At 42.5% G+C, this 22,352-nt stretch overlaps 1 protein-coding gene across 1 annotated transcript in view; it reads right to left on the reverse strand.

The window, feature by feature from the left end:
* Positions 1-22,352, reverse strand: part of TBCD (tubulin folding cofactor D) — a 220,676-nt gene that overhangs the window by 187,427 nt on the left and 10,897 nt on the right. Inside the window, exons 2-7 of the mRNA XM_090061103.1 lie at positions 21,642-21,692; positions 21,169-21,266; positions 15,791-15,892; positions 13,072-13,218; positions 12,312-12,367; positions 9,503-9,635 (exon numbers count right to left, since the gene is read on the reverse strand). Of these exons, the coding sequence (XP_089917229.1) occupies positions 9,503-9,635; positions 12,312-12,367; positions 13,072-13,218; positions 15,791-15,892; positions 21,169-21,266; positions 21,642-21,692 (587 nt within the window). The remainder of the gene's footprint in view (positions 1-9,502; positions 9,636-12,311; positions 12,368-13,071; positions 13,219-15,790; positions 15,893-21,168; positions 21,267-21,641; positions 21,693-22,352) is intronic.

The raw sequence follows: 22,352 nt of genomic DNA on the forward strand, positions 1-22,352 counted from the left end.
GCAAAATTCTGCTTGCACTCAAATCAACTGAAGAGGAAGAGAACTCAATTTGCATTTCTTTCACAATATACCAGTCTAGGCTGTCTTCATTAACAAGGTCTTTGCAGTCACCTGCTTTGGCTCATTTCTGTCCCACCCTGACTGCAGAAAAATGGTGTTACACAGGTGTTGTAATGTCATCTGCCATCCACCAGCAACTCTCCAAGCTAGTAAGGAAGCTATTATTCAGATTTTTGGGCAAGTCACTAAACCCACCACTAACCACTGAAGCATCTTTTTTCATGGCAGAACTATGCCTTCCTATTTTTTTGTGATCTTAGCCTAATGTCCTCCAATTGTGATACTAGCATACCAGAAATAAATTACATGAAGAACCTTCTCTGCTTATTTCCATATGGAAATTCAGACAAAAACATGTTGTTTTAAGAAACACAACCTCCCAGCGATTTACAATAACCAAACTCAAGTTGACTGAAAAATAAATAGTAAAACATAATGTGTATCAGTTTTCTCACAAGGTTTGATACATAAGTGGTGAAGCAATTTCTTCTCTACCAACATACAGAACCGGTGCTAGCTGCAGTACAGCAAAAAGGGCAGATATTTACAGTGCCAATCTAAAGGTTAAAATCATTACAGAAGCTAATAATCATTAGGCATTCATACTAAAAAACAGACGATAGTTTATTTTCAAATGGCACAATACACTGTGAACATTCAAAAGACTAATTGTATTTATTTTAAGTAATTGGTTCTTTGATCACACTGTTACAAAAAGCTAATTCATTGTAACCACTGACCATTAATTAAATTAGATAAGAATTGTATTGCGTCTACAGAGAAGCTCTGACTAAAACATAATGAAATGAAATATACCTGTGCAGTATAATTCAAAAAGTTACATCAAGAACACATTTTTCATATAGTAAAAGGCACCTGTCTCCTGAGACAACAGAATTACGCTGAGACACCAGCTCACTAAACTTAACTGTTGCTTAAAGATAAATTAAAGCTGGTGTGACCTCTCCATCAAAAGCCTGGGCAGAGTATATGGAGACATTGAACTGCCCACACACCTATGAATGGTTCTTGTGAATTCCAACACATATTCCATGTAAATACATGCTCTACTTAAGACTACCTTTAGAAAGCATCCAAGAGTTTCAGCCCATGCAAAAAGTAGGTGATCCACCTCCTTAGTAACTATAAGGCTTCAAGAATGTACTATTAAGCCCCAAACCCCATGCTGGCTACATACACAATTCATGGTACAGTTTAGAAGTGGCTGGTAATCTTTGAAGCTGCAATGATCTGGAACACAGTTATAAGCAAAACTGCTGCTCTATATTTTGCTTCATTAGCTGACAGTGCTTAGGTAGTCGTCGCTATCATGTGGACTGTACCCATCGCAGCAGCTTCCATTGATTTCTATAAAAACACTAGGTTTGGCCAGGCACCTGGACACAATATCAGGCCTTTTGTAACATCAGGACAAGCTGACAACAGCAATTTCATTAAGCTGACTCAATGTTTTTGTTGTTTTTAAAGTAATTGCCATATAACTACTTAACAATACAGCAAATGTGTTGTTAAAAATATATAAAAACATATCAATATAAAAAACCTGTGTGAGTAAGCATTTGTACTGCTTTTGCCCACATAAAGAACACTAATTTAACTTGCATGTTCTTATCATGGGCAAAAATGGTCATTGCTAATGATAATCTCAGAAAGGTTTTGTTTGTACACACAAGTAGGATGCAGAAAACAGATTCGATTACAAGTGTTCCAGAAAGAAACTATCTAAATATTTTATTTCAAACAGAAAAGTATAATAGCCACATCACCTGCTCCTGGCAAAATTATGTTTTAAGACCATAAGTGGGATAACAAACAAACTACGAGGATTCTAAATAAGTATGGTTGTAGATGCCCAAAAAAAAATCTTTCAGCAAATTTAGGGAAACAGGATAATGCAGTTAATCCCAAGATAAAAAGCAATCAGAAAAAAATCCTGAAAGATTTTTCTATTTATCTATCATAAAGAAGCAAAAAAGATCCAAACCTGTTCTTTCAAAAAAATCCTTTCTAAAGAACATCTAAATGATCTTCAAATTTACAAAATATATTTTTCAGGTGTTTTACACAATGTTAGCATTTTAAAAAGTTCCATGCATGGTTTCATCTGGCATGTGGGGCTGATGTTAATATATATTACGATAAAGTAATGGTTGAAATTAAATCTTACAGTACCAGAGCACTCAAAGGCTCATATTTAAAAAAACAAAACAAAAAAAACCCAGTACTACCAGTCAATGCATCGCTCCAACTAAAAATTAAAATAGAAAGAAAAAAAGGTGAAGAATAGGAAAGCGGAAAGAAAACGACTGTTTAGCTTCAATTTCTTGCCTTGAAGCAAGAAAAAAAAACAGAGAGCCACATAATTTTTGAGAAAATGTGATACAAAGGAAACAATATGGGTGGGGTGCTGCCTACTAAGAAATTTTTATGTCAGCAACAAACAATGCTAAGGGGAAGAGGCCTGCCTATTGGAGGCCCCAGGTCATCATAAAATTACGCCATGTTCCTTCCACCTTAATGAGGACATACAGCATAAGCCAACTTAACCAACTTGTTGAAAGGTATGTAGCTCCCTCTGATACCACCTACAAATTAGAGAAAATCATTGGTGTATAAGTTATGAAATGACCGTCACGTCTGGTTCTGCTTTAGAAATAACATGGCGCAAGGTACAAACAAAAACTAGTTTCTTAGTAATCACACAAAAACACACCACGCCTTCCAATTGTCTGCATAACCTACTTAGCCTTGTTCTTTATGAGACATCCGAATCAGCATTACTTCTAAGACATATTCCCCAAGCTATACAAATTAATGTGGCCTGACTGCTTGACAGCAAACATGTCTTCCTGCCAAGCAGGAGATGCGAGTTTGTTGGAGCCAGAGGGTAGCTGCAATCTCCAGCAACAGGACAGCATCTTCTGTTACTCTGGAGCACCCCCTAGTAGGGAAATGAGCGATGTCCAGATCCAAAAAGAGCTATCCAACATCCATGTATCTGAGCTACATGAATTCATATAAACAAACCATACCGGAATGCATGAAGAGCCAGAATAATAAACCTTCCTGAAACAGACTAGTTAATGAACTATATATGGATATGGCAAAATCGATCAGTTATAATGTTACTTTTATAATCTTATTTGCATTACTCCCCATAAAATTGTTTACATCAGATGGAAAAGAGCATATTTTGTAAATGTATTTCTTCTGTAAAGTAAGCATAGCAAATTGGGCACACAGGAAAACAGGGACACACCATCCCAAAAGGACAAGGAAGTGAAGAGGCTAGCCCTTTCTTTACATACAAGGTGCTGGAAGGAAGCTCTACCCTTTTTCTCACATCTCTATAGTTTTCCTTGTGGCCCCCAGCAACTGAGCATCTTTAAGTTTCCCTAATAGCCTCAGAATCACTAATCCTGTGATAATACCAAAAACGGAGACCTGGGAAATGTTAAATCCCAATATTCTATTTTTGTGCCTCTGGGTCTGAAAGAATACTGTAGCAGAGCTGTCTCTTCCCTGAAGCACAATTCACCTAAGTATGAGCTATTACCAAACAATTGTTACAATAGAGACAGCTCAGGGAAATGCTCTCTTCGTACCATTTCAAAGTTTCATCAAATCACTGTGTAGGGTGTATTTTTTTTAATTATTACTCATATCTGTATACTGAATTACTTATAAAGCAAATAAGGTATAATAAGTTTCAATGCCCCAGGCTACTTCAACATGATGACATATCTGGTCACGCAAGAACTGGGAGTGCTACACCCTCCAGCAATAACTAAAACCTGCCTAATATAATGGCAGGTTTAAAAGCAAACCTTCAGACCAAGAGAATTTAGAATGTGTATTTTTGAAATAGGTTAGACATTTCCACCAGTTATACACATATCGAAGAATGCAATAATTATTTACCAATTTAGCAGTCATTATCTTGCCTATTTTAATACAGAAATACAAAAAAGCACATATATAAGTATGTAATAAAAATAAGTATCTACATTCAAAAGGTGCAGTTTGAATATAAGGAAAGATGAAATTTTTTTTAAAACAGAAACTAAAACATTGCAAGCAATACTACGTGCACCTGTTGTGAAATGATGTATTACTGGCAACAGGTGTAAAAAAAAAAACTAAGCCCAGCAGTGGAATTTAAATGTGTTAGCAGATTACATGTTTCAACAAGAATCCTGAAACAGTAGTCCCTGCTCCATATAAATTGCTGAGTTAAATTAAACAGTAGCATGCATAGTCACTGAGATATAAATACATAAAGAGGTAGGTTAAAGAGTAACAGTGTAGAATTAGTTTGTCTGTCTCTAATTTGCATACCTTTTCAATGCACTGAAGTATGAGACTTTCACCCCATTTTAAAATAATTGGCTTACATCCAACTTCACTATTTCCAAAATGCACAAGCTTCAGAAAGTATTTTTGTCATTTTCCCAGTGACAACATATCCCACAAAAAAGTGTCTTACTTGCCAAATAAGGTCCTTGGTGTTAATCCTTGAGATTTCTGAACAGGAGATATAATTAGCACTAGACTGTAACATATTCAATGTTCACTTTGTTCGGGGCACAGCACAGTACTACATCAGGAGTAATCGGTTTCCAAACAGTTAGTATATTCTTACCACTTCTGGTCAGAATCAAATTACTATTCCCCACCAGCTCACCTGTACTAACCAATACTTGAAAAATGGTCTTTGCTCACTTGTTTGGGGTGGGACAGACCCAACGTTCAGGAAAACTGCACAGGCAGGAGTATGATTTGGCTCATAAAACACAAAGAGGCACTAAACTGTCAAAAAGATCACATAAATGTTTCAATGAATATTAACATATATCTCTGTAGTCATAGAGTGAGAATGCATTTAATTTCCAAGCCCCTCTGCCAGCAATGATTTAATGTATATCAATTATACAAGATCCTAACTAACATAAAAGGGGGTGAAATAATCCATATAGCCTATTAAAAGAAAGAAAAAGACACCTTCATTTTGTCCAATGTTTTAAAAAGCTGGGCAGTATTAAAAACAATGCAAAGCTCCCTAAAATTCATTTCCTGAAAGAAACTGTCACTCATTTTCCAAGTGATTTATTTTGCCAAAGCCTCTCTTTCTTTTGATAAGCATTTTTCTCTCATTGCTTTACTGATATTAAAAGTCTTCAGGAATTAAAGCAAGAAAAGTTTTAAAGGCAAGTTAGACAAGTCATGCCAATAAAGACCTGAATGGTAGTTAACCAGAGCAGGACGACCAAATGAAATAAAAGTTGCCACATAATCGCTCCCTCCCCCTAATTCCTGCTCTCCCACCCCTGAAAAAAAATGCAGGCTTCTGCTTCAAAGGAAATTATCTAGAGAAATTAATTCTAGTTTCAATTCTACTTGTTAAGCATTCATCTGTTTCACTTAACACACACTAATAAACAGGTGGATAGAGCCAACGCCAAATTCAAAGCAAGTATGACAAAGTTCTAACAAACGATATATCCTATAGGTTTCATCATGCACTTAGAATAATGAATAGTCAGTATGCTTTTCCAGCTCTAACTACAGAATGATGAAACATTATTAGTCTCTTTTTTAAAACATGCTCCCGTGCACGTTTGAAATAAGTAGCACTTCCTCTTACTTAAACAGCAAGGCTTAGAACAAGTTAGTCTAAATATAGATCAGTTGTCAACTCTTCTGATCTGAACCTGCTGCTGGTCAGAGAAAAAGTGCTATCCCCATCCTTCCCCCACCACTCCGGTCCCGAAAGCTTAATGTTTAGTAATGCACTACAGTATGCAGCACTATAAGGATGATATGTAAAAGGAGTGGCAATTTTAGGCAAACTGAAAATTATTCCTACACACTAACAAATCCTAAATCCACTTAGACTTTACAAGAGAACACTCTCATATCTGTTACCTCAACTTTGATTTTTTTTTAAAAGGACTTACACACCAACACACAATCATTATCATAATTGCCAGATACAATATAGAATATACTGAGAAGTACTGCATCAGATTAAAGATATCTATATGTAACAATGACATATATAGGGATGACAAACCACAAATATGTCAAAGTCCTACATAAATGCAATCATTTGCATATATGTAACAACCCATAAGAAGATATTTGGCAGAGAAAGTAGGTATAATGTTACACATCAAAGATGAAAATGCTGTTCTTTGTACAGTACATTAACTTTATACCATTATTTACTCAAATACAAGATGAAGTTTTTTTCTCCCAAGCTGACAAGGGGAAAACGGTATCTTATAATCACATACAAGGAAACCTTATTAAATCTACTGGCTATCATTAAACTGCTGCCAAAAGCAGCATGTGCTCAGGAATGGAAATCAGCTATGAAGTTGATTAAATGCAGTCAGCACTGAGGACCACTATAAAAATCATGGTACATATTGGGCAAACGTGCTGCTTTTCTTTTTTTGCAAAAATATTTATTTATATGTATATACACACACATATATGTATACATACATACATACACACATACACACACACATTCTAATATTATAAAAGCCTACGTCCATCTGTCCATCTGTAATGCTCTGTCAGCCAATCACAGCGTGAATAAACAGCCAATCAGAGTACAAAGAAGTGTTCTGACACAAGGCAGCCCGCCGCCATGATGATGAGGACACAGGTGATGGAGTTGGGGGGGGGGGGGGGAGAAGGCCAGTGTAGCTGCACCCCCCACCCACCCTGCTCCCTGCAGGTAACATGGGGGAGGTGAGGGGGGGAAAGCTGGCCCACCACAGCCCACTCCACTCCAGGCCCGGGCCCACTCCTCCCCAACCCGCCCCCCCCATATCAGCCCCAAGCCCACTCCCCGCTGTCATTGTTGATGGGCAATTGGCTAATATATACATACATACACACATATATACACACACACACATACATACGTACATGTATGTATATGTGTATGTGTGTAGGCATATGTATATACATATACATACACACGCACTCCCCTCTACAAATCTGTCTCATGACTGATATGGTCATTCAACAGCCCATACCACATCTTTACAGTTACACCATTCTCATTCCCATTGCAATAACCGTACACTGTACACTGGCACCAACACATCACCGTCGCCGTTAACCACTGCAATCACGCAGAGGACCATCTTGATGCCCCCCCTCCTCCCTTCCAATTCTCAGCCTGTTGCCCCAGTCCTTTCATTCATCACGGTCATCATCTCCATCATTGTCATCCTTCTCTCTAGTGGTGGTCCCACCTCTGAACTGTTTGTGCCAGTCTTCTTTCTTCCATATGATCTCTGTCATCTCCTTCCCATCATCTTCAACTATTTTTCTATAGTACCCCTGCATCTTACTCAGCCTGCTTAGGAGCAGGTCCCTGGTCTCCCCTAGGGTGTTCCTGAAGCAGGAGAACTACCCAAAGCAAGCTGTCAGAGTTTCCTGCTGTTTGGTCAAGTGACTGAACAGCACCACCTCTCTGGTCAGGTCTTGACCCCTGTCACCATCAGAAGGCGATTACGCTCCTCCACATGTCCCTGCTGAATGGGCAGTACTAGAGAAGGTGGTCAATTGTTTCTGCCTTCCATCAGCAGGTTTGCCTGGGGCAGTTTGATGGGCCTCTCTGCCCATCTGTTTTTCCATGCTTGCATGGGAAGTGCCCAGTGGGCTACCTGTCAGTTCAAATTCCTGTGTTCCTTCTGTATGTCCTTGTGAATGACTCACTCCCACAGTCTAGGAGCTGTCGCCAGGTAGTAAGTCTACAGCCAACAACCTGTCTCTTGCCCTTTCCACCTCCTGCACCTTATAGTGCTTCATCAGGGTCACTGGAGTCACACTGTACAGATCATATTTAATTCAGAAGGGTTTCAGGACATCACAGAACCATGGCATGTCTGCAGTCCAAAGCCAGTTCAGTTGGGCAGCATGTACACTCGCCAGTATCACAGCAGGTGCTCTACAAAGTATCTTACGAAGCAGGCTGTTCTCAATACTGCCCCAGCTCCCAGTTTGCAGATCTGGCTCATGTACTGAGCCCAGAGGAACAGCAGGACATTTGACATTCCTCTGCCCCCAGTCCATTTCATCATACATAATGTGGTCCTTGCAGCCTCCAGATGGGAATCCAGAGCCCCAAAAGAAGACACACCTGGCTCTCTGAATTCTGGCAAGGGTGACTTGCTCCAATGGGGGAAGACCAATGCACTGTACACAGAAGTACCAGTAGCAACACTACCCTGATGAGTGCCACACACTCCCCATAGACAGGGAGTGCATGCGCCATAGTCCCAGTCTCCATTGGACTTTGGCCTCAGTCTTTTCCCATGCCCTCTGTCCAGTCATCTCTGCGTCAAATTCCAACCCAAGGATCTTCACCCCCTTGTAGGGATGGAAACCTCCAAAAGCGACAAGTCTCTAAGGTCACCCAGAGCAAGGCAGGTGCTTTTTACCAGCACCTTGCTCCACTGATCCTGGGGTTCTGCCACTGAACTAGCAGTTCCAGCAAACAGATAAACAGGATCCAGGGGAGTAGGCAGCCCTGCTGGACACCTGACTCCACCACAATCGGGGCTGTCATAAACTAGTTTACTAACACCCTGGTTGCTCACGCACCCAGTGTACAGCATCTTTATCCAGTTGATCTCCAGTTTGGATAATGCTGGTTAATTTCTCAACTTTTGCCACCTGTCAAGGCTGGCTTTTAATATATATATATAAAAAAAATTATATTGGGTACTGACAAATATTTTACTGGTACTTATCAATGACAAAAAGAACAAGTCCCTAATACTGACTTTCCCTATGCCTGAAGAAGAGTGTTTGTGCATGAAAGCTTGCAAAGAACAATTTTTCCAACTATTTAGTTGGTCTAATAAGAGTTATCACATCTACCTAAAGAACTTCATCTGGCTAAGTCCCTAATACAGGGGTCCTCAATGATTTTAGACTCAAGACACGCATGGATAGACTTGAGGGCACCTCTCAGGAAATGTCAGCTCTTGTTTTTCCACTACAGAAAAATAACAGAGTAATTTTTCTGTTGCCTAGAAAAGACCACAACAGGGCAGAATGTTTTTAATATTACAGATTCACTATTTGATATCTCTGGATTTAGCATGTGTATCATGTTTGCACACTAGCAGTGCTTACATTGTATGGCAGCACACAACACACTTGAAAAGATCTCAAGGCAACACAGGGTGCCATGGCATCCTGGTTGAGAACAATGGCCTTAATGACAAAACCTGCATTTACAAAGTTACCCGTTTAGAAACTCAAGATAAATTTTTAAGACATGGCTGAGTGAAGTGTAAGCAGTAAAGTCCCTTATACTTATTATGGAAGAAAAACATCATAAAGGCAATCAATTACCAGGATTATCTTTTAACATAACAACAGTGTTTACCAGGGCCTGAAGCATGCCATCCATTACAATAGTCCCCTCCATGGTTTGAAAGGAGGATTTAGATAACATTGAAAGGGTCCAGTCCAGAAAGTCTGCCATTCTTTTTTGTTTGACATCAGGGCGGGTAATAAACCTGTCACAGAAAAACACACTGCAAGTTACCCACTGAGAGCAATCAAGTAGTAACTAATTTTTCCTGTTATCCAAACTGGTTTTGGTTCCTAAAGGCAATTGTCCAATGGACATTTTCCAACAAATTTAGGGTGGGAACATTCCAACTGTCAGATATTTAACTTTACTCTTTTTAAACAAGGTCCTGACCTAAAATATTTCATTTCAATTGTAAACTTACCAAGCTGCAGCTGGAATTCTCAAGATCTCTCACTTTTACTTCATATAGCTACAGACTATACATTTTCCCACAGAAACTCTCACCAAGTTTTCTTATTAGAATTTTTTTAATGCAACAATTTTGCCCATACAAAAAAAATCAACATCCATCTCCAGATATGGGGAATTTGCATAAAAATTAAGAAAATGTCACTACTGCATGCTGTTAATCAAACAGGCAAGTATCAGAATTTGCAAGGAGCAATCATCTGTTTGTTGCACTTTTATTGGAATATCTGAAAACTGTTCTTATTATTTAACCCTTATATGTCCTGAGCAATGTACCAATTTTGTGGATAAGCAAAATCAGTTAAGTTAAGCAACTTCCTAAAGACCACACAGAAAGTGATCAGCAGCACCAGAAATCCCATCCTGTGCATTAATCCTGTGTCCAAATTCCTGCGCAATCAGAATGGAACGTAGCCACAGATACTGTGGACCACAGGTGACCAAGCAAGGAGAACTGAGCTGTGTCATCCAGTCCACAGGGCTACCATTGCATCCAGAAATATGATAGTGAGGGAGCAATTGCAGTATTAATTGCTGCAGCTCCCAAAACAGAAGAAATGAACACTGTCACCGCTTGTCTTACCACCATATTTCCAGTTCTACATGGGGCCCAGCAGGCCAGATAATTCAGCTCCATGAGCCACATCTTGGTCACCTGTGGTCCCAAGTATTACCAAAGATAAGTTCCTTATGGAAGAAGTAAAGTTTAATATCATGACTGAATCTAATGCATTAGCAGTAATACTGTCCCTTTATAGGTTAACTACTATGCATTTAACCCAAACGCTAACCCTAACCCCTAATCCCTAACCCATGGACCAGCTCACAGGTAGATCTCAGAAGGCCTGTAGACTGGCCCCATACAGAGGCCAGCAAGCCCATGAAGCAGGTTTGTGCACTGGGTCTGGTCTGCAAGACAAGATGAGTTGGGCATCAATGCTTTGGACTGTAAAATGAAATTGAGTACAAAATGGTAAAGGCAGGACTGAATATACAAATAGATTTCATAGATTTCATAGACATTAGGGCTGGAAGGGACCTCGGAAAATCGAGTCCAGCCCCCCGCCCAAAGGGCAGGAAGTCAGCTGGGGTCATAGGATCCCAGCAAGATAAGCATCCAATTTACTCTTGAAAGGTACTTCTCTAAAGGTTTTTTGGGGGGTGGTTTAGGACATATGAAAGAATCTTACAAAGTGAGCTCAAGTTCATGAAAACATATGCTCTCTGTATATCTTATTTAGTTAATCTATAAGGTACATATCTCCCCTGCCTTCTACTGGAGTCCTTTTGTCATTCATCTTCTTCCAATAAAATGTATTTCACCAGATTCACTTGCATGTATAATAAAACAAACATAGCTTTGTCTTGTCAAAATGAAAATTATAATTAGCATATTCAAAGTTATAATAGCATGTTATATGACATCTTTGGAGCCAAAGGGGTTAGAGTCCTCCCCTATCTTGCACTTCATTACAATACTTAAACTTGATGAAAGGCAAGGGTTTTTTTGCGATATATTTTATTGGACCAAATGTATTGCTAGGAGAGCTGCTGGACAAACTTGTGGGTGTCAAGTGCCCTTCCTCAGGTCTGCAAATGTGGCAGGCATAGGCTAAGCTAGATATCAGGGATATTACTTAAACCCATCCTTTACCAAAACCTATCCTTAAGAGGATTCAGTACAGGTAAGAGAAGGCTATTCAAATTCTATTTGAATCCTCTTGATGCAGAATGCTAACAGTATCAACCATAATAAAGACCTGTCTTCTATAAAATGAAAAGGAACACATCCATTTCAGGTAGGCAAAACAACTGTCTCATAGCAATGCTTTTTAATTTCAATACATATTTAAGCTCAATTCAGACAAGTTTAGCAAGTGTTCCACATGGTATTCTCAGTACTTTAAAATTAGCCAATACTGTCATAAATAATGTGTTCATAGCCAGCATTCATTTAAATTCACCACGGGACTGGATTCCAGATTCCAACAATGGCACCTCCTGCATTCCACATGAGCCTAGCAGGAGACATGATTTTGGGATCAGGTATTAGATCCCAATTGCGCCCTACCTGTCAGTGCAGAGGGAACCTGGGATTATAAACCTGGGCTCCCACTGCACCAGCAAGTTGAAAGCCGGGGGCCCACAAGTCCAAGAACAGGACCAGGCTATCAGCTAATTGTTGGCCCGGCCACCCATTCTATCTAAGGTGCCATACAAACCAGCCATCTATTTTATGGCTGGTTTGCCATTATATGGTACCTTAAACTGGGTGCACATATAGCTCTCGTCATTTATGCCATGATTAACATGTTAACCATGGAATAAGTACAATGGGGGGGGGGGGAAGAAATCAAAGAAGAAATAAAAAGGAAGTGTTCTTTTGTCTAAATCGGAACAAGAGACTTACTTTGAAACCAGTACAGCAGCTGCATCTCGAGCCTTATCACTGACAACCAAATAACACTAAAGGCAAAAAGATAATTAACTGTAAAAGAATTTGCACATATAGATTAAGTAACAACAGAACAGATTTGCATACATGTACTTCAGAAATATTTGGTCTTGTGAAAACTGAAGTTAAAAAAACTACATGCATTAAAGTTTCCATCTCCATGTCTTTCAAAACAGGATAATTTTTTCTCTACAACATTAAAGGAGTATATTCTAAAGCCAACAGCAGCAGCTGTTCACTTCTACCTTGTATTCAACTCTCCTTTCTGGTTTTATAGTTATGCTATTTTAATTTACCTCAAGTAAAACTTTGCATGAAAGTTTATCAATACAGATCTTACGTTATCCATGTATAGTCCAGAATTCAGTTTACAATTAAAATGATGTTAGGAAACATATGTGTAAAAATATTCAAACTACAGACAGTTATATTGAAAAGTAAGTGGCTATGCTCCAAACCTTGGATAACAAGATATGCAATTATACTATACACTCTTAAAACACAGTAGGTTACCACTTCAGAAAAAAACAGAAAAAACTAATTGCCAACTAACATTAAAGAAAAGCAATGGAAAAATCCAATTCCTGGTAACTGTGCACTATACTCCTACTTACACAAAATAAGGTCAGAAATAAAAAGATCAAAAAACTATCATATATTACAACAGCATAAGCAGAATAAAGTCTTTGTGTATTACAAAGTGTATTACGCTTACTTTTGCTACTTTGAGTATACGATCCATTACTGGTATCCGAGCAAGCCCATCTTCAGAAGGAATATTTCCATCAAAAAGAGCCAAATCAAAAGGAATCAAGCATATCATGGAGAGCCATAACACGAGTATGTAGCGAGTCTCCCATGTCTGGGAAATAATAATAATACAAGGGTTTTTTTAATTTGTTACATGGACATGTGTTGCTCCAAGAACTTTCCCCACCTAAGCAGACAAGGACTATCATTTAGACATACAATGTGCTAAAACACCAAAGGAGAAAAAATAAGATGGCACCCAAACACTAACCACTGTTACTAAAAAGACCCTGTCAATCTGAAATCTAGCAAGTGTATATTTTCTTTTAGTTTCCGCTAATTCAACCACAACTTGTAAAAGCACAAAAAATGCCTATGACATTTGATGATGATTATTTTTCCATTAATTCCCTTTCCCCACCCCCACAAAAAAAATAAAGGGGAAAGTGATGATACAAAAGGAGAAAGTGAAACTAAACAAAGAATTATCACATGCAGATATGTAGAGAGAAAATAACATTTTTTCCTACTGCAATTTCTTAATTACAGTATTTTTAGGTTTTATTTGCAATAACTGTATATACCTTTTTCAGACAGAAGTTTGGTTTAAGCTAACAGTGTCTTTTTAAAACAAAAGAGGAGTCTGCCACATTTTCAAACGTTCTCATATCTTTGTTAAGATTTTTCTGTGAATACAAATAAATCTTTCAGACAAATCATTCAGATTGCCTGAAAAGATTTACGGATTAAACTGCTGAGAATTGCCCCTGAAGAATGTAGCAAAAATTGTCAACGATAAAAGGAAAAACATCATATTTTTATCAACGTATTTAGAAATATAATAAAATTTTGTGTGTTTCAATACTCTCATGCCATATTGCAGGGGTGGCAATTTAAATGTGGCTCCAGAAGAAAGAGCTACATGCTGGTTCTCTCACCCAATCCCACCCTATTATACGAGGGCAACAATCTGTCCCGCATGCAATGGCTCAAGCCCATTTATTATGTCCTGCTACTGCAGTGCCGCAACACCTCCTTGAAGTGGTGAAATCACCTGTCCAGCTGTGCCTCTCCCATCTCTGTTTATTCTGCTAAGTCTACCCTGGTCAGGTGTCCCATACTACCTCTCCCCGGCCTCACCAATCCCTGTCCCCCAAGGTTGCCTCCCTGCGCCCAGACTTTTCCATATCCCCCTGTGGCTACCTTCTTCCTGCCTCAACCCTGCTGTCTAAAATGCCACTTCCCTGTACTGAACACTCTGGCAAAGGGTGGTTGCTGCCCACCCTGGGTCAACTGATTGCTCTGTAGCTCTGTAGGTGGAAGACCAACATTAAATAGAAGTGAAAAGACAGAAAGAGAGAGGGGGAGAGAGGTGAAAATAACCACAAAGGGTTTCTTATATTTTTGTTAGGTTTTTGACCACATGGCCCATTGTCAAGGATTCACCAGTGGGCCTCTTGCTATTTTATGTCTCTCTTTTGCTATGTGAAGTATTGACTTTGGTGGGCCTTTCTTCCTTGCTAGTGTCTCATGACAGAACTCCAGACCATGCACATTTCAAATGTATGAGATATTTACATTCCACAAAATAGTTGGCAAAGTTTTCTGAGTAGATGTGATATCTTTTATTTGGAAAAAAGCATTGGAAAAAAGTTGTTAGCAAGCTTTTGGGCACGGTCACCCTTCTTCAGGTATAGGGAGTCTGCTGTTCTGAGACTTCAAGAAATGAGAGAAACTAAAAGTGTAGCAGTCAGTGAGAACAGGAATGAGAGGAGCTCAAAGTGTGAGAAGATGCAGTGTAAATATAAGGGAGAAACAAAAGGTAAAGCAGAGGAGGGAGGGGGAAGAAAGCAGTGGGGGAAAAGAAGCCAAAGGGAAACATTACAGAGGTAAACATACAGAGTAAGAAGGAGGCTGCCAGTGAAGAAGGAAATGGTAGGAAATCATGCCCTGAGCACAGACCGAGTGGTGGAGGCCAGGCCCCACCCCTGCCCGGCAGCTGGAGCAGTGAGCACTGAGTAACCATGACAGGCAGCAGCCCATCATGGCTTCCCGGAGTGTGAGCCCCTTCCCAGAGGGAAGCCGAAGTGGTGGGGAGGGGGCGGACCTGAAGCAGGAGGGAATGGGGGGAGCAGGGTCAGACCCAAAGGAGGAGGGGAGGAGGGGACATGGTGCCGAATGTGGAGCTCTCTCTCTGCCGGCCCCCCTTCCCTGCCATTCTTGACAGGCAATTTGCTAGTACTAATATAATTACGATAAAAATCTTTTTTTTTTTTATTATTTCTTAATTACTTATCTATTTTTCCCTTTCAGTGGTTTTGAACTCTTGCCAATTATATTTTATTCTTAACCCTCATCCCTTCTATTTAAAGTAGAGAAAATGACTGGTTCTCTATCATGTTTACAAAATGTATTAAATATACCAAACTCCCAACACCTAACACTAATGAAAAAGCAGAACAGAACCTCTCTCTTAGTAAGACCAGATTTCTCTTCTGAAAAGACCAATTTCAAGCTGGCTGTCAAGTTTGATATTTCTAGATGTTTCGTAATATGTAGAAATGTGTAGTATATAGACTTTTATACCGAGTCTGATAGATTTAGCGAATCCCCATTTTCATTTCTGCATAACAATTTTTCAGATTCTTTTGTTTGTTTAAAAAACAGAAAGGGTGGAATCTCACTTCATAGTCCTTAGGATTCTGATCTGCAAACATATCCAACACAGGCTGTAGATCAACTACTTCATGAGGAAACAGACGGAGGAAAGTTTTATATCCTCGAACCTGCCAAGAGAAAGGTTATCACAATTTAATAAACCATCTTGAGATACTATTAAGAATACAAAAGAACTATTGGAAGCATTTTCAGATAGTGTTAATATATCAGGTAGAGCAGGAGTACAAATTAATTTCCAAATTACCTGATATTTCAAAACATGTCAGCTTTGCTCAAACTCTACTAATTAAGTAACAACTCGGATAACTAGGCTTTTGATTCATCATCAAGTAATTAATAATCAGTGCTTGCTGAATTCTTCAGCTTTAAAAATACTGCATTGTTCCACTAAGTTGACATTTCCCCCTCCCGAAAAACATGAAAAAAACCCCATTTTATTTACATGTAGGATCACCCTAAAAATCAAGCCCCTGACAATGTTGCTCTTAGTATTTAGAGAATTTGGTGCTATGCAATATCCATAGAATTCCCTGAAAGCTCTAAATTTTTCCCTGCTATTCTGCTTCTTGTCCCAAGGAACAAACCTTGCTCTGCTCTGGGATAACTTCTTATCCCCACAAGCCTCATCTCCACTGCTCTTACACCAGACCTCACAAATAAAGCAGGAGAATCTCTGCCAGCCCTAAGTGTCTTCCCTTTTGGGTTGTGGAAGAAATTTCAGGTCCCCCTTGCCATAGAATGGGTATCACTTGCCCAGAGATCATTCTCTGCCATAGGAAATCACTAAGGGGAGAAAACACCAAAAGGATTTATTATATAGGAGAAAAGAATTAGAAGAGGAAAACTGACCATAGGCCTGGAGAGAAAAACGAGATAAATACAGTAGATACATTGGTCCATATCATATCGGCACCAAAAGAAAAATTGACATTTTCGGCAATCAGCTTTTTTTTTGGCTGATGTGGCCAACGTCACTGATAAATGTCGCGACCATGTACATGGCCAGCCCAGCAGCTTGGACAGCAACATCCGGCTGGTAAGTCTATTTGGGAGGGAAGGGGCGGAGGGGAGGGAAGGGGTATGGGGGGCAGACAAAGACCCTCGTAGTGAGGGAGTGGGGCTGGAGCAGCAGCAGGCACTGGACAGAGCTGCGAGCAGCTTGTCCACAGGGGCGCAGGGAGTAGAAGGTGACTTCCGCCACTACACACACCCCCAGAGGAGGTTTGGGGGGCATGTACCCCCCAGAACTGTGTGTGGGGCAAGGGCAAGCTGCCTGCTCCAAGCTGGGGGTGGTGCCGGGCTCTTCCCAGAAGTGGGGCTGAGCCAGAGCTACACTTGGGGTGGGCAGTGGTGGCACTGAGAGGAGGGGCTACAGGGTGGGCTGTGGCCATAACAAAATTCATGATATTCCCTTCCCAGCGGTGTCATCACCCGCCCCATGCACAGCCCCAGCCCAGCCCTGCCCCACCATGGGGAAAAGGCCAGTGCCGCCCCCTGTGGCAGCCCACCCTGGCCCCACACACAGATCCAGGAGGCACATAATCCTCATTGCTCCCCCGGAGATGCACACAGCAGCAGGAGCTCAACCCTCCCTCCCCCAGCCACCTCAACAAACTGCTCATGGCTTCTTCCCGTGCCTCACCCTGCCCCAGTTGAGCAGCACCCCTTTCCCCCACCCCAACAGATTTACCAGCTGGACACTGCTCTCCAAGCAATCAGAGCAGTATTGGCCAATATAGTTCATTAATAACTGACCATCAGTATCAGCCCAAAAATTCTTTATCAATGCACCCCTAAAATACAGTTTCTTACCCTCTCACCCAGCTATACCTTAGCCCTCTTGAGAGTCCTGTCAATATTTTCAGAGAACAGTCTTCCTGATGTTTCCACCACCCCTAATGTTGGGGACTTTAAATCCAAAAGCCAGGCTTATCACACAGCCTTCTAGATAACCATAAAGCCAACCTGCATCCCCACCAGCAGTCACGTTTCTCGCGAATTACACTGTCCTCCAGAACTTTCTCTCCCCGAGACAGCTGGCATTCCTCTGGCTGGTGGGCCATTTCTCTCAGATGCTTTTGCTATTGTGCATGTAATGAGGCAAGGCCAGATTCCTGGACACCACTAGTCCCAATCAAGATATCAGGGCAGGTCATCCTCCCAATCAAGATACTGGGGCAGCACCTTGGTTCCAGGCGGACTAAGTGAGGCAGAGAATCCCCTGAAGCCACAGGCAATAGGAAGTCCTTGCTACTGACCTTCTGTGTGCTTCCTAGCTGGTTTTCTGGTTTTGACTCCAGCCGCTGACTCCAGCTTCTGATCCCAGTTCTTTGCTGTTGATTCTGGCTTAATCTTCAGCTCTGGTTTTTGGCTTCTGACCCCGGTTAACCCTGGGATTACCCTGTCTCCAGCTCTGGCTTCTAACCCTGGCCTGTCCCGACTTGATCTACAGATTCCAAATGCAGTTCTGATGCCAACCCCTCCCTCAAACCCCCAGCTTCCTGGGGACCTATATGGACTACATCTGTGCTTTGGGTGTCTAACTGCAGGCCAAACCAGCCACACCTCAGTGCTTGACACTGTGGCTGTTTCCCCAGCATCCCATTATACACACACAATAACTTGGGGCCCATCCCACCAGAAGACCCTTCTGTCAGTGATCGGGGTGGGAATTGTCTTTAAATATGCATCCAGCCCTTCCTTGCCTAAACCATGTGTGAGGGAGCGGCGGCTAGGGGCGGCCGTGAACCCCCTAGCGCCGCCTACCGTCACTTTAGGGTGACGTAGCACCCTCAGAATCTCGCCCGCCACGACTTTGATATTAAGATATGTAATGTGGAGGCTGCCAGTTTCCTTAATGGACGGTCTAGTTGTTCGTCCCTATTCCAGACGGGGGATTTAATAAGCTTCCTGCCTTAAGGGCAATGCGTGCCTCCAAGCCTCCCCCTTAGCACGCCCCAAGCCTCGCAGCTATTCCGGGGGACGCTTGTATGGTCCCTCGCCCCTCGGGTGCCCCTTGTTCTCACTCTCGGGCACCGGGGCTCTTCGCCCACCTGGCGCCTCCTTGGGTCGGGCCCCAATCTCCGGCCCGTTCCCCACGCCCTGGGCCTATCACGCTGGCGCCCAGCCACTTGCTGGCGCCTCCTGTGTCAGTTCCCCCAGCGCCGCTCACTACCGGCCCCCCTTGGGCCGGGTTCTAGCCGGCGCCTGGCTAATCGCCGGATCGGTCCGAGTCTGGAGCACTCTCGCCGCCCTAGCCTCGGCGCCCTTGGGCCGGCACGCTCTCGCCGCCCTAGCCTCGGCGCCCTTGGGCCGGCACGCTCCCTCTCCCGGATCTCGGCTCTCTCGCCGCCCTAGCCTCGGCGCCTTCGGGCCGGCTCACTCTCGCCGCCCTAGCCTTGGCGCCTTCGGGCCGGCTCGCTCCCTCTGCCCGGATCTCGGGTCTCTCGCCACTCTAGTCTCGGTGCCCTTGGGCAAGCACTACCGCCGCCCTCGTCTCAGCGCCCTCAGGTGGCTAGCTAGGCTGGTCTCGCCACACTAGCCTTGGCTCAATTGCCGCCGTAGTCTCGGCGCCCTCGAGTGGCTAGCTAGGCTGCTCTCGCCACGCTAGCCTTGGCTCAATCGCCGCCCTAGTCTCGGCGCCCTTGGGCCGGCACTACCGCCGCCCTAATCTCGGCGCCCTCGGGTGGCTGGCCTTAGCTCTATCGCCCCCTAGGCTCGATGCCCTTGGGCCGCTAGCCAGGCCTGGCTAGGTCGCCTTGCTGGGCCTTGCCCCGCTGGGGCCTTGCCCCCTCTGGGCTGACTCCACGTGCCCGGCGCCCTGTCTCTGCCCCGCTCCGGGGCTAAACACCGCCCTTATGGGCTGGGGTCTATAACCCCGCACACTGCACCTCCCGGGCGCAATACCATGCCCAGCCGCACTGACACTAGTGCCCCCGGCACTGTGCCTCAACTGGGCCCTGGGAACCCCCAAGCTGTTGGGGAGCTCCCCTGAGGCCTCCTCGCTCCCCTACAGCCTCCCCGGTCCTCCGGATGTAAACTATAACTAAACACTCAAGCCATCTGGCTATAACATAAATACAAAGGCTCCACACGCCTAACAACTCCAAGCCCCACCAGGGCTCTCAATCCTACCTCCAGTTAGGGCGATCCTGTTCCCTGCATCATTGCAGCCTGTTAGCGCGATGAAGTAGTAGCCACTAACCCCGGCCGCTCAGCTCAGCCGCAGAGCTCCTGCTCCTGCGGCAGCCAGAAGGGAACTGTGTCTCAGGCTCTGGCCTAAGCTGGTTATAAAGGCCAGGCCCTGCCCTCTTCCGGTCATGTGACTCACTTGGTTGGCCTGGCAACCAGGCACCTGAGCTCCCTGGGTGATTGGCAGCTCTGCCAATCAGCCTCAGAATCACAGGGCACCTCTGTGACTCCGTGACACCATGTCCAAAATAATAAAGATATGCATATATAAAAGAACTTATATTTATATTATACACTGACAAAAACAACCTAAATTGATACAGAATAACACTGGCTTTCTACCAAGATCACACATGCCATATCAGTGAAATAAACACAAACAACATTCTTGACACCCCACAAACACCACCATTATCTACAACATGCAACTCCCTCTCTTCTTTAATACAGTTAAAAGTTGCATATGTCTATAGCAAAACAAGTATTTATATTTACTGCTGAAATGAACATTTCAGTAGACCAACTACAAAACAGCCACGAGGAAAGGACACAGATTTGACCCTCTGGGACCAGACACACTGCTGAGATTGGAATATCTATGAGAAAAAGGTACCAAGCAGCAAGACAGTATATGCAGGGAACAAAGTGGGAGAAAGCAATAAAAAAAAAAAAAAAAATTAGCAAGGGTTGGGGTAGGAGAAAAACAAAACACACAGAAAGAGGAGATAAAATGAATATCTGTCAGCATTGTAATAATCTCCTTTTAAGTGACCAACACTTACCGCATTTAGGAGATAGCTAATTAGAGCTACTTTCTTCTCCAGACAAAGGCTGTAGCAACTACAAATAGTTATGGAATGCAAATAAGGGAAAGTAATTATTTTGGCCAAAAATGGAAGAAAATGTCTGTAAAACAATCTCCTAAATTGGGCTCAATGCTATGAAAAAGAACGAGTGATTCTCTAAACCATATTTTAAAACTTATCTGAAATTAATTATATCTTATCTAAAATATCACAGCAAAAGTCAAGAAGCTGCAGTCTCCATGTTGCTTTTCATTAAAAAACCTGCAGGCAATGTTATAAAATATGAACATCACTCCATATATTTTCAAAAATAAAATCTGTAACCAAATAAGTTGTTCAAAGTGAATACATTATTACAATTGTGCAATGTTACATCTGATTTCTACCTTAGTAATGATGTAAAGAAATTTAAAAGCCAGATGTACTAGTGGAGGAGGAGACTCTTTGTCCCGAACTATATCCAATAATAATTTCATCATCCACTCTAGAGAAGGAAAAAAAGGAAGCATTAGTAAATTGTGCAAATTTAGCTTGCTGTTTCTCTAATAACGAAGAGCTAGCACATTGACCAGTAGCAAAGGGATGCATTCAGGCGCCCAGAGCAGAATGGCAGTGACTTCTGGATGGCATGTGATTGTGACTGCAATAGTGTCACTGCCAGCAGAAGCCATTTTTTGTGACCCACCTCAGGTCAGCACCTGGGGTGGCTGCCCTGTTAGCTTCACCCTATTTATGCCATAGACAGCGTGCAGCATCCTGCTATACCATCAACCACAGTAGCCTCAAAAGGCAAACACAGACTTTTTAACAGCATGTCAAAGCATGTACACAAAAAAACAGACTGAGAAAATGTTCCTACCTAGATGTGGATCCAACAGGTGAGGCTGCTCCTGGTATTTGTCCATTATAACTAAAAAAGAAAAACTTTTTAAGTGGTAAGTGATTAAAATAGTATGTTCTAATCTAGAGCATTGATTTTAATTAATTATATACCCAGCTACATAGCTGTGTTACAAAGCTTTTCCACCCTACTGGCTAACACAGGGCTGCCCAACTTACAAGCTCCCAGAGGCCTCACACTATACCGCATAGGCTGCACTAGCAGGGGCAATCTGCTTTGGTGTACCCCACCTTGACTGCACCATGCATGCAAGCAGCCTTCCCCGACACACAACACTACACATAGTGTGCAGGCCACCCCCACCTCATCTCCCCTGCTGCTCAGTGCTATAGGCTCCCCCAGTGTCATGGGCTGCATTGTACCAACCCTGGGCTGAAGCAAGGACTGAAAGCTAAGAGAGGAGAAAACTAGAGACTACAACTGCAGCACTAGCCAAAGAGATATGGGGAACAGCAGCCAGGCGGGAGTCCAGGGGCTGCCAACTGAAGAGAGCCCTGGGCTAACTAATGCCATCACCCTCTACTGTATACCAGATTTCTACAGAGTATTTTATATATACTAGCGAACTGCCCATCAAGGATGACAGTGGGGTGGGAAGGGTAGGCGGGGACAGAGTACTGCCAACCACCACCCCATGCTGCCGCCACCTCCCAGGAGCAAGGGAGGGGG

This window comes from Crocodylus siamensis, chromosome 8 (assembly GCF_052110815.1).
Source record: "Crocodylus siamensis isolate JL-2025a chromosome 8, ASM5211081v1, whole genome shotgun sequence".
NCBI lineage: Eukaryota > Metazoa > Chordata > Crocodylia > Crocodylidae > Crocodylus > Crocodylus siamensis.